The sequence below is a fragment of the Oreochromis niloticus genome, linkage group LG6 (genome assembly GCF_001858045.2).
Source record: "Oreochromis niloticus isolate F11D_XX linkage group LG6, O_niloticus_UMD_NMBU, whole genome shotgun sequence".
Taxonomy (NCBI): domain Eukaryota; kingdom Metazoa; phylum Chordata; class Actinopteri; order Cichliformes; family Cichlidae; genus Oreochromis; species Oreochromis niloticus.
In genome coordinates, this window is record NC_031971.2 from 38936240 (window position 1) to 38954908 (window position 18669).

The window sequence follows — 18669 nt, forward strand, 5'->3', positions numbered from 1 at the left end:
TGTGATGTAGGTTGACAGTAAAATAATCCTTTAAAAGTAATAAACAACTTTAAAAAATCATTACATCACTGTTTTATTTTAACTTGTTAATCTTCACAAATCTGCAGTAAATGGTAAATGGCCTGTATTTGTATAGAGCTTTACTAGTCCCCAAGGACGCCAAAGCGCTTTACACAACCAGTCATCCACCCATTCACACACTGGTGATGGCAAGCTACACTGTAGCCACAGCTGCCCTGGGGCGCACTGACAGAGGCGAGGCTGCCGGACACTGGCGCCACCGGGCCCTCTGACCACCACCAGTAGGCAACGGGTGAAGTGTCTTGCCCAAGTACACATTGACCGAGACTGTCCAAGCCGGGGCTCAAACTGGCAACCTTCCGATTACAGGGCAAACTCCCAACTCTTGAGCCACGATCACCCCGGTATGTTAAAGATTCTTTAGAATATATAATATAACTTTATACAAGAAGAAACAAGTGCTTACGATGTTTTCATTCAGCTCACTGATTTAGTGAGAAAAATCCAGTCTGTCTTGGGCTTGAACAAGTGCAGCGAAATCTGGCTGAATGTCTGCGATGGAACCCTGAGAGGTGATCATCAGTGATAGAGGATCTGAATTTGTTGAACTTCGTCACTGAGAATGTCTGTCGGTAGATCCAAAGAGGACTAGAATGCTCTGAGCATGTCTCCTCATGTGTGGGAAGAGTAAAACTAGTGGGACAGACCTGTGAACATCACTGGGTGCATTATCCACACTACAGGAGAAGAAACCATGTGCTACAGCAGTGACGGTTCACTCTCAAACATCTTGAAGTCTTGAAGTTGCCTTGAAAACTCACCATGCGGTGCTTCTACCATGGAACCAGTGGGGCTGATCAGCTGATGGCCTCCTTCAGTGTTGGCATGTGAGTCAGGATATTGTCCCCCAATTGACTTGAGAGAAGTTGCAACTTTCACTGTGCTGTACATTTCAGGCCCTTGCATTGCACTTTGATATTCAGTTCATTTATCTGAGCAGTCACATCTACAGAAAACCAAGGTTGTCAAACCAGTCTGCATCTGAACGCTTATTTCTACCTTATTAAGCTTATTCATAAGCATTTCTAATCATGCTTGACTTTTCATCACTATGTGCTGCTTTTATGTGACATGCCTGTGCATGTGTGGTATTTTATCTTCCCAATGTTTCCTCGATGAAATGGGCGGAGAGAACAAAACAGCCAAAGAGCATTTGAAGCCACACAACACGAGTTGAAACAGGAACATACTGAGAAAGTCTCGGGTGTGGAGACAATTCTTCCTCTGCAGATTTTGAAGGCACTGTAAGTTTCCCTTCTTTCTACCTTTAAGCTTTTATAGATTATTGATTGAACGGAAAAACACAGAAATTCTTGTTGAGTAAACAATAAAACATGAAGCTCTCGTTGTGAGCGGCTGCTGTGATGCACAGCAAACTTTAGGCTGATCATTTTTCACTTTATGTGAAACATCAGCTCAGGTTTAATGTTCAAAGACAAAGAGGCGACACACTGTAAACTAAAGTGCACAGTTCAAACTTACTCAGGTTTAACACTCGTCAGTTTCTGTTGGGCGCTGCTCACACAAACACTCAGGAGGAAGCGCTCGTGCACGCTGCTGTTATTTGCAGGTTTAGTCAGTTTTCTGCAGCTGGAGTTTATAAATCCATGTTATACAAATCTTCTGTTATAACAATGTAAGTAATGTTACTATCTCTGTGTATCATCTCAACTGTAGCTTTAAGTTTAAGTATTGACGTTTTTTTTTACATGTGCAGCCCTGACTCGTTGAGATTATTCTGTTTACCAAGAACAACAAGTTTGCACTTGTCGATATGAACGCCTTCACTCAGCAACACCTTTGTCACAGGCTAATTGGTTCATTGTTCTAATTTTGTCATGATAACTACAGAACAACATGGTAAAGATCAGCACATCGCTATATTGAACTAAACATGACTGGATTCATAAACAGACTTCAAACATTTCAGTAACACACACATGCTTCTACACACAGTCCACACACCTCCTGCCTTTGCTCTCATTTCTAACATCAGATCTCCTTTTTTCACCAATCTTCTTCCTCTAACAAGATCCTCAGTCTGCTGCTGTTTCTTTTGTGGAGGCAAATCCATTCTGTGGTTCCTTCAAAGCGTCATTTCAACTTCAAAGCTGTGAAAATGTGTCAGATGAAGTTCCCTCTTTAAAAAGCGATGATGAAACTGTAGCACTTAGTGACTGAAACCCAAAACACGTTTGTCTGCTGGAGAGACGGATCAGGGCAGCCTTCGTAGCTGTGATGTCATCAGCCTTTGAAGACTCTGTCAGGACAGTGACAGGAAGTGACCTCAGTCTAAAGGTCATTTGTGGAGCTGAGCTGATGCACAGCATCAACATGTTACTGCAGCTGAAAAGTAACAAACTCAGATTAAACAGTTCAAACAAGTCAAAGACGTTCCTACATCAGGGAGCAAAGACGAGCTCCACACACACTGACACCTCTGCAGTGACACGTTCAACACTAACAACATGATGCAGGTATGAAGCTGATCTTTGACCTCAAACCCAGAAACAAACATCACTGATGTGTCAGTGTACAGGAACTGTGATCATAAATGTGTGTTCGTCACATTAATCTCAGCTCAGATGTTTTATTTTAGCTGGAGGCTCAAACAGAGCTGGGAGCTCATAAAAATATAAAAGCAGAATTCAAAGAGCTTTTAATAACTCAACATGATGCTTCAAAGTTAAAGGAGCTGAACTGATGTTCGTGCACATCAAAAGCTTCGAATATACAAACTTTTTTTTTATAAAAAGGTCGCAGGAGGTCAAAGGTCAGAGCTCCTGTGTGTCTGAGGGCGGCTTCACGCTGGAGAAGGATGAAGGAGTCTGACCTGAGCCAGTGTTTGACACGAACACATCAGCACTGCTGTCAGTGAGCCTAACGACAGCTGTTAGCATCATTTCAGTGTTTCAGTCATTTAAAAACACTTCCTGTCACTGTGGTGGTTACAGTGACATCATGCAGTTTGTGTTTTGACCTCCAGAAAACCAGCAGAAATAAATCACCTTTGGACAACCTGTCAGAGATTTGGGAGTTTCCCACGTGCACCTGAATGCAGCACTGACAGTTTCTAACGCTCCTGATCGTAACGGTGACGTCACACAACCCTGTGGGTGTTTCCTTTCTGCTCAAACTTTACTTTCTCTTTCCTGAACTTCCTGTTTCTGCTGACTGTTGCTGATCGTCTCCGTGTGAAGCTCCGTGTGAAGGTAACCTTAGCAGTGTGTAATGTTTCCTGACTAACATCAGCTGTGTGCAGCTTAGTTCCAGCACGAACAGCACACATCTGCCACTCCATAGTTCACAGTAACGGACAGCTGGACCAACGAGGCTGTCGGTTAAGCACGTGTGCTGAACACACATCCTCCTTTCAGTGTGGGTGTGACTTTGTCTTAAAATTAAATGAAAAGGTCTAAATGAGGATTTCCACTGTTACACTGTTTGTGTTCAAACGTTGGTTGTCTTCAGTTTCTGGAAGTTTCAGCTGCTGTTTAAGGACACGTTTAATGTTTGTAGTTCGAAGGAAAAAAGACTCCATGATGAGTCAGTTTGAATGCTTTCAGTGATGATCTGTAGAAAAATAACAGTGAAGACTTTTTCTGTACAGGGTGGAGTTTGTGGTTCAGCATGTAGATCAGTTTTTAGCAGCTCTGTAAGTGGACAGTTTGAATCCTGTTTTAAGGACTGATGTAAATTTCTTGCTGATGGGTTCCTGCTGTCTAAAGGTTGTTGCTACTCACAGATCAACATGCGTCTTTTCAGCCTTTGGTCAGTTTTTGCTGTCAGAACTTTCTTGATGTGATAGATGTGCAGCTGCAAACATCTGGAGTTGGTGAGGATGGGTTGAAATATTGACACTATGATCAGCAGCTGAGCTGAACAGCGGATTTCCTCTCAGTGTTTCAGGATTCAGAGACTTTTGGAGACTTCTGATCACTTCCTGTTTAAAATGTTCGACTGTAAACCTCTGTGTGAAATGATGCTGCTGACTTCAGAGAGGGTTCAGCCTTCACAGTGAATAAAAGAGGAAAGACATAAATGTTCCTGTGCGCCCTCAGACATTTGATTACACTCAGACAAACAGCAGCTTCACTGCATTTAGTTCATGTTTGTCTGTTTAGTCACAATCACTGTTGTGTTTTAGTGTCTCTGCTGGAACTACACAAAACTCCTTCATTCACCATCCCAACACTGAGAGGATGTTAGAGGACAGGGGCACCTCCACCTCCCCCAGGAGAGCCCCTGCAGCTGAGAAAGTACCAGAACACAAAGAGAAGAAAAGACGTGTTTTCAGGAGCTCAGAAGGAACCACTTCAGTTTCCTTCTACTCGAGCAAAAGCAAACATTTAAAGATCAGAAATGAAAAGATCAAATCTATCAGATGTTAAATAAACAGGAAGATGACCGTTGACCAGAGCAGGAAGAAGACAACAGTCTGAGGTTTCACTGTTTTATACTGCACCTCATTCTAGCCTGTGTGACATCGGCACACTTCCTCTTTTTTAACAGCTCTCTGAGTCCTTATTTTGGAGAAACACTAAACAGCTAACAGTCACATGACTGTGACCACAGGAAGTTGGACTTTGATGAAACCTCCTCCTCTGTTACCAAGCAGAAAACAGTCATGAACACACTCAGTCAACAATAATGATGACTATGAAGTTCTTGTAATGATTTTCAATTAAAAAAAAAAAAAAAAAAACAACTAAAAAAACTGTTAAACTTGTAACTGTGTTTAAAGAAGAAAGCTGAAATTTACTTCAGTCACATGATGCTCCTCTTTTTTACTCCTCTCTTTTTTTAGACATGAGGTCACATGACAACTGTTTATGAGTGGGAGGGGCAGCGTCCCACCACCTCAGTAAAACTGCCCTCCTGGCCAACAGGGAACAAATCAGTGAGGATCAGTTTTGCATCAATTACAACTAGGCCTGGACCAAATCATACCGTTCACGGTAATACCGGAATAATGTCAGGCAATGATAAGAAAATGAAATATGGCGATAGAATATGAGTAACACGCGCATGCGCAGTGCCTTTGTTTTCATACGCACATGGCGGAAAAAGCATGGCGGCGACAGAGAATGAGAAGGGCGAAAGCAGATCGTTGAATGAAACAGATGAACTAGAAGTGGTTTGTAAAAATGCTGCAGCTTCAGTGGTGTGGAACTGGTTTAGCTTTTGTCCGTCAGATACACAACAAAGCACATATTTTTTGTAAAGCCTGCAAGCGGGCCGTCGTTATTACCGTACAGATTTTATGTGGTACACGGCGCTCAAACATCTGTCAAAAATGTTTTAGTACGACTTTGCTAAGCTACGAAGCCGCACCGCTTGATGGATTGTCGGAGCATTACAGCTACCGTAGTCAGGAGCCTCACGGAGTGATACGTACTGTGCTTCAACATAATATTACATGCACATAAAAAACAGCTGCTTGTTTAAGTGAAAATTCATTGATGGGTTTTCTTTTTGGAATAATAAAGTTGTGGAGTTGTAAAGTATTTTGTCTCGCGTCAGTTATATCGTTATCGCAAATTTTCAAATATTTATCATGATAAATATTTTTGGCCATATTTTTCTGCCCTAATTACAACATGGAGTGAGTTCAGTATAGATACGAGATAATCTGGATTTTGAAAAATGGGCTCTATGCACCACTTTGAACTGGATTAAACAGTAGCGGGCACATAATGATGTTGTGTTGACATGTTTGAGTATACAGGCCCATGTCAGAAGTTGTCATGTCCAAGTCTTCTTCCCATAATGTTTTGCGTTTGGCTCAAGAGGCACTCTATTGGTTGGATTCAATTGTTGGATAGTTTCTAATAGTGTAGGCTGGTGGAGGTGGGGGGCTTGAGTCTGATATCTGGGAACAAATAAAGTGCCTGGCTTGCAAGTATCTTAAAATGCGTGATACTGGTTGACTGTATTTATTACCAAGTTGTTCAAATGACCCCAGAAGCTATAGCTAAGGTAACTAACTGAGAGATGGGTTCATCCAGCCTGTTTTACATTCTGGTGGAATTTGAAGAATGTTAAGTTTAGCTAGAAAGTCATTAATTGCATTGCAGTAAGTTTGTGACTCTGAGGTGTGAAGCTTTTAAATTTTTACTTAATAATGAATAATCTGGCCACTGATATAGTCCTTAAAATAATCCCATACAACAAGGCTGGAAGTCTCTGGAGAGGGGCTAGTGGCAAAGTAAAACCTTATCATCCTGGATAAACTTTACAAACTTGTCTGGCAGAAGGGTTGAATTGAAACGCAGTTGTGCCGCTTTTGCAGTAAGATGTAGAAGAGACGGAGTAAGTGGGGCATGATCTGAAGTAACTATGCTGTTGTAGGCACAGGAGTGAGAAGTCGAAGTAGTCTCTCTTTTGAGGATTTAAGGTACACTAAACATCACACATTCCATATTCAGATAGAAAGATGTCGTCACAGTTTAGTAATAATGCTTTGTGAGGCTTCTGGAGTCTTTGGGAGCCTGTGTTCACACCGAACGCGATAGACGCGAGCGAAAATGCCCCAAACGCCCCTAATTTGACGCGTGCACATTCGCACCTCAACGCGTGTCCAAGAAAAATCCATCGCGCGTCAATGTGGGAGGAATGTGGGAGGAAGTTGTGCCAGACGGTATCTTTGCTAGATGGCAGCTGTCGAGCTAGCGTTTGAAGAGAGAGTCTCCCTCCTCTATTTACTGTGGAGAGCAGAGCAGTGGCGTTAAGGACGTCCTCGCCGTACCTGGGTCCATCAGGTCCTCCAGAGGCGTGAGCAGTTTGGTGAGTTTCACCACTTGCTCGAGGAGCAGCGCCTGGATGACGGCCGATTTCAGCGATATCACCGTCTTTCACTGGCCCAGTTTGAGGACCTGCTGTCCCGCGTCGGTCCCAGAATTGCCCGCCTAGACACCAACTACAGGCGCTCAATCCCACCTGCAGAGCGCCTGTCCATCTGCCTGAGGTTAGTAAAAGTGTTTAATACGGTAGTCCTTTATTGATACCTGTGCTAATATATGCTAAACTATCGTTTATACACTGCTAACATGGCTGTGGTATGCTATCAGTGAATGCCGTCGGTGTTTACTGATAGCAAACTGTGGTATGGAGACGACTGTTTATAATATTTCTAGTGATACTCGACAGGTCTCATCAAGTCCCGATTTAATTCGATTTATGCTGTTATCAGTGTTAGCAATGATAGCATGGCTGTGGTGTCTATCAATGTATGCTCTCGGTGTTTGCTGATATCAAACTGTGGTATGAGGACCACTGTGGGTTAATCTTTGTAGTGATACTCACTCCTTTTTTCTTTTTTTTTTAAATTTACACCTGGTTTAATTCTGGTATAGTTGAATATTTGTATATAATCCCCGCAGCTGTCAGACTCTATAACAGGGGTCAGCAGCCTTTCTTAAAACTGAGAGCTAGATAAAATTGTGAACAGTTTGGTTCATCTTTAGTTATATGGTTCCATCTAGCATATTCTACCTTGATATCCTGTCTTATCACAGGTTAATTTTTCAAAAATATTAACAATGATTTAAGCAAGGAAAGGGCTACATGTCAACATACAACTCTTTATTTCTATTAATGTCTTACTTCATTCCTACCTGATTGACATGTCTAGGAATTATGAGTGATTGGCTCACTGTAGGGGTAAAAGTTGCTACCAATCAAATTATGATATGTTAAAGTTAAAACAAAACACAACTGACTGTTTTATATTATATCTAATATATGTTATGTAATTATCCTTATAATTACAAAATGTTTTATGTAAGATTTATGTTTTGTGATTTAAATCTGACATCACAAAAGTATTTTGGAATTTGAATAATGTATTTTGTAACTGCAGTACACATAATACTAATTTTGAACAATTTTGTCCAGGTCCCTTGCCACCGGGGACTCCTTCAGGACCATCGCGTTCAGTTTCAGAGTCGGTGTGTCCACAGTGTGCCAGATCACCCCCCAGGTAGCGACGGCCATCTGGGACTGTCTAGTGGACGACTTCATGGCTGTGCCTTCACCTGGAGACTGGTGGTCCATCACAGAGGGATTCCAGGAGCGCTGGAACTTCCCTCTCTGCTGTGGAGCTCTGGATGGGAAACACGTCCAGACAAAGGAACCCCATATGTCCACCGCCGATGGACCGTCCTGGGACCAGTCCCTCATCTGCCTCGGAGCTGTCCTCCTCTCTGGGCCTGTAAAACACAGCACAAAACACAAAGACATGAGAAGGCTGCTACTAGATTTTCATTTTCAACATTGAGAAAAAGAAAAAAAAAAAACAGGATATAATCAGATTGGTTGTAGATATTTAGTAAAGGTGATCACAAGGGAATCCCACTGAGTAAAAAGCTATCAGTGCTGTTGTACATCTGATGCTACAATTACATACCTGTGGGTGCAGGAGCAGGAGCTCAGGGACTGGGGAGCAAAGAGATGCAACAGGGGATGCTCTGCTGCAGAATCAGTTGGTTCTATCAAGACAATATTAAATGTTAACAGGTTGAATACAATAATCATAGAGAAAGTATATACAGTGGTCCCTCATTTATTGCCGCAGGGGTTGTCAGAATAACTAGCCCCTCGCCACGCACTCTATATACTTTTTTTTCCCCACACACATGAACATTAGTCACAGTTCTCACAATGTGATTGTCAAAGTGCAAACCTTTGTAGATTGCAAAACGTAAAAGTATTATTATGCCGTGTTTTGTCTTCATCTGCCTGCCACTTTCGTGCGCCTTTTCCTTTTCCTCCCGGTGCAGGTGTCTATTTCCGAATGAGGGTCATAGTTATGGGTGTTTTTGTGCTGTTTTATCTATTGGACGTCATGGTTATCAAAACCAAACATGATCAATTTGGCAAGTGCAGGCGACACGACACGGAGGAGATTTGTCAATCAGGCTGCAGAATGCAATGCTGTACTGTGCAAAAAAAAAATCAGTGAAAAAGCGAGGCAGTGACGGATGAGCGGGACCACTGTGTGCTGTTTATTAATAAACAAAATATATTCCTATATGACAACATGCATAAAAGCAGAACGGTATTTGTACATCAGTGGGAAAATAGCGGTGGCTTGCTAGCTTTTGTGCGGCTTCCTCGGGTCAGTGAAAAATGTAAAAAGAGAAATGAATGAACTCACCAGGTTGCCCGATCTCTTCACATTTCTTCCTCCAAGCTCGGTCCTTTATATTCCTGTCTCAGTACACAAAGCAGCTGGTGTCGTACAGCTCCGGGTTGTTTGCTACGGCGTTGATTAGCCTTCCCTCCATTGAAGAATGAAGGGCTTTGGCTGGATCTGCCCCTTTGACCTAGGTCACAGCCACGTCACCAGGCTCCTGATTGGTTGTTGCGCCGCGATTTGACGCTGGAGTTCAGATTTTTCCAACTCGAGCGGTAGAGGCGAAACACGGGTATGCACAAAATGCAACACAAAAACTGACACGCGTGTTTTTTTTCCCGAGTCAAACGCGCCAGACGTGGTACACTGACGCGCGTTTCACGCTTTTTGGCGTTTTCGCAACGCAAATCTGCTTCCGAATTTTCGCGGGACCCGCAATCGCGTGTCATCGCGCTTTTCCATTGACTTTACATGTAAACCTGACGCTCTGGCCGCCTCTATCGCGTTCGGTGTGAACGCACCGTTATACATGTAATACATGTAATACATGTGAGACAGGGTGAGACATTCTTTCAATCTACAAACGATTATATACTTCTAAGCATAAATGATTATATGTTTCTAAATACAAATGACAATAATAAAATATAAACCCAACAGTAGTTCTATTAATCTGCGCTCGATTACTCTGGAACTGGAACCCGATGTAAGTCCCAAAAAACTGAATTTTAGAACTGAAACTGAAATTAGTCGAGTGCTACATTTTTAAAGGATAAAATACAGTTTCAGAGCAAATGAATTCATTTTCAAAATATGAAATTCAATTTCAATTTACTGACTATCAAACCAATATAATGAATTTCAAATTAGGCGAATTCAAATTCAGTTTTAAAAACCATTGATTCAAGTTACAATTCAGATTCAATCTGAGCAATTCAAATTCAGATTTAACTTATTCAAATTCAGTTTTTGATGGCACAAAGATCTGCTCATAGTTGATGTTTGTGTATTCTCTGTAACACCTGACACTGATTATTTAAAGAGGATTTGAATTGTTACAATAACCCAGTGAATGTCTTAATGTGGGTGTTTCCTTAATCATGACTGGGTGAGGTAAAGACTCTACAATAATACAAGTAAAACAGAGAAAACCCAACAACTATTTCATTCGTAACATTCGTGATGTCACCTGCAGACATGCATTTACTATGATTACTATGATTGGGTGATTTGGAGGCTGAAATCATCTCTGTGACACTTCTTGTAGTGAACTGATGAAAGCAGTTTGTGACAGAGGAAACTGTCTGGCCGATTCTCAGTTATGATATTTGGACATGTACTCTCTGTTACTCTGAGGTTTGCTGCTGTAAACAATTGTGTATTTTATTCTTTCCATATGTGCCAGTGCAACTCTGACTCAGTTTGATCGTCTGTCTCTGAATATTTACAGTTTCTTTCAAATGAAAGGAAACAGGAAACACTGTGCAGTGAACGCTCTGCACAAGAACAACATTCAGGTTTATTTCTGTAATGTGAACATTATTTTTCATCTCATTAACATGATATTATCATAAGTACATTTATTTGATATGAACATTTATTTATTTTATAATTTATAACATAATGTTGATTAACTCTGGTTGTAGAAGTCCCTACAGTCTCTAAGAATAACACTGCTTGTTGCTGTTATTATTGATCCCTTATTGATATGTGATGCTCAGTCGTACAACTACAGCAGATACTTCATATTATCTGCACTCAGGTGGAGCAGATCAACACATCAGACACGACCTCTGCAGCTCTCAGTTGATGTGCACATGAATGATTTGTGTTTCCTCTGCAGGTGAAGGTAGAAAGTGTGTGTGAGCTGATGTGAATTGAGCAGCATGGATCAGTGTGAGGACAGAGAGGAGCGAGTCCCTCCCTCTAAAAGAGCCAGAGAGAGCCACACTAAAGCTGAGAGGTGAGATGACCATCTCTAACTGTCCATGACTCTTCTCCATGTCATAGCTCAGCACTCACATCACTGCGCCATCATTATTCACAGGAACCAACCTGGACCTCCACCCAGCTCTGTGTCCTTACAGAGTGATGGGTCTAAAGATGCCACCATTTATTTTAAAGTCCAGCCTGTGTCTGCTGCAGAGAGGTGAGCTGTTAGTAACATGAACTCTCTGTTGTCAGTTTGTTGTCTGATGTAAGTGATGATGATTTTGTTTGTTTGATTTTTGCTTTGTGGTTTCTAAAATGATCTAAAATGTCTCAAAGGACACAGGCTCAGCTGTAACTGTCATTTTTATCTGGTTTTAAGACACATTTTGACAGAATTGGCTGTTTTTAACTATTTATTTTAAGAAGTTGTGGAAATTTAGACATCAGACATCTGGATCCTGAACTATTTTAGAAACAAATGCTAGCAGTGGGTAGTTTGACTTTAGCCTCGTGGCTAAACTGACCAAAACCAGCATGCCCACTGCCAACACTAGTTTGGCGTTTCCTTCTGCTCATGCTCAGCCTGCTCAGTTTGTCTTTGGGATGATGAAGGTATCCTAATCTTCATCGGCTTCTGTGGTTGTAAATAAAAAAACAAGTTTTTCCTCCCTAACAGGACCCATGGGAGTCCTGCTGGACCTGAAGCTGGATCCAGCTGTGTGTCCTTAAAGAGTGACCGGTCTAGACGTCAGCCCATTGATTTTAAAGTCCAGCAGGTGTCTGCTGCAGAGAGGTGAGCGGTTAGTAACATGAACTCTTTGAGAGCTGATTTAACTGCTTGGTGTTGTTGAATGTTGCTATACCTCCCCGTTTATCTGTTTGTGTAAGGTTTGTGGTGGGAGTAAGAGGACTGGGTAAGTCTGGTGGACCCTGTACATTTCCATTTGTTTTCTGTTAAAAACGCTAAGTAGGTTGGTGCCGCCTATGTAGTGTTTTTCAGCTTATTGATATTAAGATTTTTCTGTTTTTTTGTTTTGTTTTTAAGATTAGAGCTCAGCCAGGTTAGGGTTAGGTAGGTCTCACATTCACATCTTCACATTCAGCTGCGAACCATTCCAGTGTGGGCTGAAGGCCATCACTCGATGAAGCCAACAGAACCACATGTGGTTCCCAAGTGAAAGCCTCGTGGCACTTGGCTATGCCTAGAGTTTCTGTCTGTAAAAATTATGAACAGAATCAGTGACAAAGGGCAGCCCTGACAGAGTCCATCACCCACCAGGAAAGAGTGCGACTTACCGGTCCCCCTTAAAGATGGGAACCACCACAGTCTGTCAATCTAGAGACACTGCCCCTGATAACCACACAACATTATAGAGATGAGTCAACCAACAGCGCTAGAACGTCCAGAGTCTTCAGGAACTCAGAGCGAACCTCTCTTAAGGTCTGCCAGAGGTGTTAGTTGAAGATCTCGCGGATGTATCGACAAAAATGGAGAAACTAAAAACTATAGAGCATCTCTGGCCACAGATCATTCATTAAAAAACAAAGTTCATTGTTTTAATTACAAGAAACCTTGCCATGCTGTAACTGACTGACCCATTTTAAAACTAAATAAAGCAGGAGGCCCAAACCATTGCACATACTGGTTCTGTATAGCACAAACGTTCTGCTACCAAATGACACCTGAGCATCCTGACTCAGGGTTTGAACGATTCATTCCATCGTCTGATCCAAATCATATTGTCTGTGCTACTCTGATGTTATGAAACCTTTGTCAGTGGTAAACTTTAATACAGGGACTTCTCTGTGGTTCTTTTATGGCAAAACTGTGAGATTTCAACCTCTTGGATATGTCTGTGGTTGTTTACCAGGACACAGATGAGTCAGAGACAGTTAGCAGCTCTGTACTCGTGTCCCACACGATGATCCAAAAAATGGTGAAGTTTGAGAGACATAATTATCTACTTCAAGTATGGTCGTTGAGCTGAGAGAGGAATTAACCATATCTTAGACGATTGATTGTTATTTAGCTATTTCATTATCTTTACATCTGTTATCCAAAGAGAATTTGTTAGCAGCTGATGTTGGCTTTTGGTTGGGAAAGCCACTTTTTTAAAGAAAAAAACTAAGCTGAGCTGTTGATTTTTAGTACGATCAGCTGAAATTATAGCCATATACAACTACGAGCAGTCATCTAAATAAATGTCTTTGTCAAAATATCACTGGCTGAATTGATGATGATTCCTCCACAGAGTGGACCAGGAGAGCGCAGAGGTTCGAGGTGGTCAGTCTGCCCATCAAACACACCTGGACTCCATATTTATGGTCTGTACATGTACATCAACTACTTTTACATCTATTCTGTCCACAGTCATCTCCATGCTGCTCTTTGTAGACCATGGATCTGATGTTTGGCTCCATGATTTCAGTCTGATTGGGTCATTCATAAAGTATTCTGTTCCAGCTGCTGGAGGACAACATCATCACTTTTGTGAAGAACGAGCTGAAGAAGATCCAGAAGGTTCTGAGTCCAGGTTACCCAGAATGCTTAGAGAGTCAGAGGGAGGATGATGAGCAGAGGAGCAGAAGAGAGGCATTTGTGAAGATCACACTGGACTTCTTGAGGAGAATGAATGAGGAGGAGCTGGCTGACCGTCTGCAGCGCAGTAAGAAACAGATAAAGATTTGAGCTGGTTAATGAATGCTACATTAACTCATATCTTGCAGATGGACAACATGCACGTGTACTTAATAAATTCTTGACTGAGATTTAATTAATTTGTTTTTTAGAAATTCCCCCTGAAGGTTTTCAACATCATTTCAAGTCTGTCTTGAAGAAGAAGTTCCAGTGTGTGTTTGAGGGCATCGCTAAAGCAGGAAACCCAACCCTTCTGAATCAGATCTACACAGAGCTCTACATCACAGAGGGAGGGACTGCAGAGGTCAATGATGAACATGAGGTCAGACAGATGGAAACAGCATCTTGGAAAACAGACAGACCAGAAACAACAATCAGACAAGAAGACATCTTTAAAGCCTCACCTGGAAGAGATGAACCAATCAGAACAGTGCTGACAAAGGGAGTGGCTGGCATTGGGAAAACAGTCCTAACACAGAAGTTCACCCTGGACTGGGCTGAAGGCAAAGCCAACCAGGACATCCAGTTCATATTTCCATTCACTTTCAGAGAGCTGAATGTGCTGAAAGAGGAAAAGTTCAGCTTGGTGGGACTTGTTCATCACTTCTTTACTGAAACCAAAGAAGCAGGAATCTGCAGCTTTGAAGACTTCCAGGTTGTGTTCATCTTTGATGGTCTGGATGAGTGTCGACTTCCTCTGGACTTCCACAAAACTACAATCCTGACTGACCCTAGAAAGTCCACCTCAGTGGATGTGCTGCTGATAAACCTCATCAGGGGGAAACTGCTTCCCTCTGCTCGCCTCTGGATAACCACACGACCTGCAGCAGCCAATCAGATCCCTCCTCACTGTGTTGGCATGGTGACAGAGGTCAGAGGGTTCACTGACCCACAGAAGGAGGAGTACTTCAGGAAGAGAATTGGAGATAAGAAGCAGTCCAGCAGGATCATCTCCCACATCATGACATCACGAAGCCTCCACGTCATGTGTCAGATCCCAGTCTTCTGCTGGATCACTGCTACAGTTCTGGAGGATCACCTGGCCAGAGAGGGAGGACAGCTGCCCAAGACCCTGACTGAGATGTACATCCACTTCCTGGTGGTTCAGGCCAAAGTGAAGAAGGTCAAGTATGATGGAGGAGCTGAGACAGATCCACACTGGAGTCCAGCGAGCAGGAAGATGATGGAGTCTCTGGGAAAACTGGCTTTTGATCAGCTGCAGAAAGGAAACCTGATCTTCTATGAACCAGACCTGACAGAGTGTGGCATCGATATCAGAGCAGCCTCAGTGTACTCAGGAGTGTTCACACAGATCTTTAAAGAGGAGAGAGGACTGTACCAGGACAAGGTGTTCTGCTTCATCCATCTGAGTGTTCAGGAGTTTCTGGCTGCTCTTCATGTCCATCTGACCTTCATCAACTCTGGACTCAATCTGCTGGAAGAACAACAAACAACCTCCAAGAACTCTGACACAAGAGAATCTACAGAGAAAAACTTCTACCAAACTGCTGTGGACAAGGCCTTAGAGAGCCCAAATGGACACCTGGACTTGTTCCTCCGCTTCCTCCTGGGTCTTTCACTGCACACCAATCAGACCCTCCTACGAGGCCTGCTGACACAGACAGGAAGTAGCTCACAGACCAATCAGGAAACGATCCAGTACATCAAGAAGAAGCTCAGTGAGAATCTGTCTGCAGAGAACAGCATCAATCTGTTCCACTGTCTGAATGAACTGAATGATCGTTCTCTAGTGGAGGAGATCCAACAGTCTCTGAGATCAGGACGTCTCTCCGCAGATAAACTGTCTCCTGCTCAGTGGTCAGCTCTGGTCTTCATCTTACTGTCATCAGAAAAAAATCTGTTTGAGTTTGAACTGAATAAATACTCTGCTTCAGAGGAGGCTCTTCAGAGGCTGCTGCCAGTGGTCAAAGCCTCCAACAAAGCTCTGTAAGTAAATATGTGGTCATACCTTTTTGAAATATTCAAAATAATTCAGCTGTCAAAAGTCCTCTCGAGCCAGTCATTATCAAAGATATGTCTGTAAATTGCTGCATTCATCTTTCCCTGACTAGTCTCCCAGTTCCTGCTGCCATAAACCTTCCCCACAGCATGTTGCTGCCACCACCTGTTCACCTGTATTGACGGTATTGGCCAGGTGATGACCTATAGCTGGTTTCCTTTAGACATTTGGCATTCTGGCCAAAGAGTTCAATCTTTTATCAAACCAAAGAATTTTGTTTCTCGTGGTTTGAGACTCCTTCGGGTTCCTTTTCGTAAGCTGCTGGCAGACAGTCGTGTGCTTTTTACTGAGAAGTGCCTCCGTCTGGCACCTCTACCATGAAGGCAGAGTGGTGTACAGAGTACTGCATAAATGGTTGTTCTTCTGGAAGGTTCTCCTCTCTTCACAGAGCAACGCTCGACCTTTGTCAGAGTGAACATCAGATCTTTGGTTACCTCCCTGTTTCATTTGAAATGCTCTCTCAAAATTTGGGACGTTATATATACAAGTCTGTGCCTTTAAAAATCACAGCCAATCAACTTGTAGAGATATCTAACAAATGATCAGTGGAAACAGGATACACCTGAGCTTAATTTTGAGTGGCATGGTTGTGAATACTTGCTTACATGTTTTTTGTTTTGTTTCATTTTAAATAACTTTCTGAAAAGTTCAAGCAGACTTTTTTTTTTTCTTACTTTATCACTATGGGTTGTAAACACCACACGGCAGACCCAACCACAGTTTCACAGTTGCATCCTGCTGTATTTAACACTTTTTCCCAGTTGCTGTACACACACCGTCAGCTGCAGCTCTGCAGCTTGCATATGCCGTGCAGGTGAGTCCATCTCCCCTACAGCAGCTCAGCAACAGGGAAGTGTGAGTTCAGGTGGCTGCCCACGTATCCAGTGGGGCTGGTGATGAGATGAGCAGCCCACGTGTCCTGATGTGATCCGGGGGCCATCCATGTGGCAATTGCAGATGTTGCTCCGCGGCCGGCTCTCCTCCAGGGAGCTGTGACGGGTGCAGGCCCCTGCTGGCCAACAGCCACTCCCACCCAAGGAGTGGTGATGGGTGCTCTGACAGACTGCGTCCTGGCTGGTTTCACCCTGGAGGCGCTGTGCAGTCGAGGGTCATAGGTGGGGGTGGCGGCAGTGAGGGCCAGGAACCAATCCGAGTTGCCAGACTCACCATCCACTGCATCCGGCACTCGGATCAGTCTTGCAGTTCTTCCCACCGGTGGCGAGACACCGCCGCCTGCCAGCTCGGCCATATTTTGGGCCATCTCTTTCCCTGACTGGCCCGGTCCTGGGTCTGCCATGCTCCCTCCTGGGTTTTGGCACCACACGTAAACACCACATGGCAGACCCAACCACAGTTTCATGCTTTTCAGCATGCTGCTTTATTTAACAGCCCAACACATACCAACAACAACCTAATTACTAACAGCACAACCTTTTAAGCCGGAAAGGCATGATTGGTGTGATTAATTCATTTTGGAATGAGGCTCTAACATGACAAATTATAGAAAACCGAACTGCTGTGAATACTTTCTGCATACATTCTAGATCTGATCCTTCAGCCTCGTCTGGGAGATTTGCTAGCCTCATGTTTTTCACTCACAATATTGTCTTTAAGGACAGGAGTTTTGTTCTTTATTTCAATTACACATACTTTAGTTAGCTAATCATAGCTCAGTTTATAACTCGCCTTCAGTGTAGTCTGTTATCTCCTTTTTCATCTCTGCTGTCTGCCATAACACCATCTAGTTTAGAAGACTTGGAGTCCAGGTCTTTCGTCTGTGCCAGGAAATGGAGCAGTTAAAATGAACTTTCCAACAAGTGTGATCATACCAGAACCTTACTGACCAAAAGCATCTGGTGGAGGTGCAACTTGCTAAGGGACACGTAACTGTCCCTTAGAAGAGATTTGTTTGGGCCAAGAAAGTGACCAATAGTGCCTTCTGTTTATGCCAACAGGTATATTTAGACAGAGGTTGATTTGTGTTTTCACAAAGAAAATTTAAAATGTTTTATTAGATTTGTTTCAACTCAAATTTTAGCTTATTTTCTTAACCATGAAGTGGGTTGTCTAGGTTCAGCATTTACAGTAATTTAATCTTATCACAAATCTTGCTTTTCAGATTGAGTGGCTGTAACCTTTCAGGGAGAAGCTGTGAAGTTCTGTCTGCTCTCAACTTCCAGTCCTCTAGTCTCCGAGAGCTGGACTTAAGTAACAATGACCTGCAGGATTCAGGAGTGAGGCTTTTCTCTGCAGGACTGAAAAATCCACATTGTAAACTGGAATCTCTCAGGTCAGGAATCAGCCATTTCGACTGATCATAAAACATTAAATTGTATTGATATTTAAACAACTACCTATCATATAATTGTCAAATTATTTTTGTTTAACATTGTTGTGTAGTGTTAGACTCTGGACTACTGTAGACTTTTTTCATATTCATGTTTTTTGTATGTTTTAGATTTAATTTAAAAAGTGAATTCATTCACCGTCCATTTAGAGAATTTAGGGCTATTTTGTGCTTGTGATATACTAATTCCCTTTCATTGCTATGAAATGCAGATTAAGCAAAAACTTCAGGAAATGCAAAAAAGACCTTGAGACATTGAGAATAGTTACAAGTACCTGACAATCCCACAGACAAATGAGGCTTCCAGGAAAGCTACAACCACCTGCAGATAATAAGGCGAGTTCAGAGCAGTCAGCCGAATGGGAAGTATAAGATCTGGGCAATCAATACCTATGCTCTTCCCACTGGTGAGATCATCAGTTGGCTAAAGGAGGCGATAGAAAAAGCAGATGAAGATAGCCATAGTGATAGATGTAGCTATACTGAGTGATAGTAATATGAGATAGAAGGAATAT

At 42.6% G+C, this 18669-nt stretch overlaps 1 protein-coding gene across 1 annotated transcript; it reads left to right on the top strand.

The window, feature by feature from the left end:
• Nucleotides 1-1215: 1215 nt before the first annotated feature.
• LOC109202494 (protein NLRC3-like) lies at nucleotides 1216-15738 on the top strand. Its single transcript, XM_025908079.1, has 7 exons — nucleotides 1216-1325; nucleotides 11061-11180; nucleotides 11265-11366; nucleotides 11826-11942; nucleotides 13402-13474; nucleotides 13614-13815; nucleotides 13955-15738. The coding sequence occupies exons 2-7, from the start codon at nucleotides 11104-11106 to the stop codon at nucleotides 15736-15738; spliced, it is 2355 nt and encodes a 784-aa protein (XP_025763864.1). The 5' UTR covers nucleotides 1216-1325; nucleotides 11061-11103.
• Nucleotides 15739-18669: the final 2931 nt, after the last annotated feature.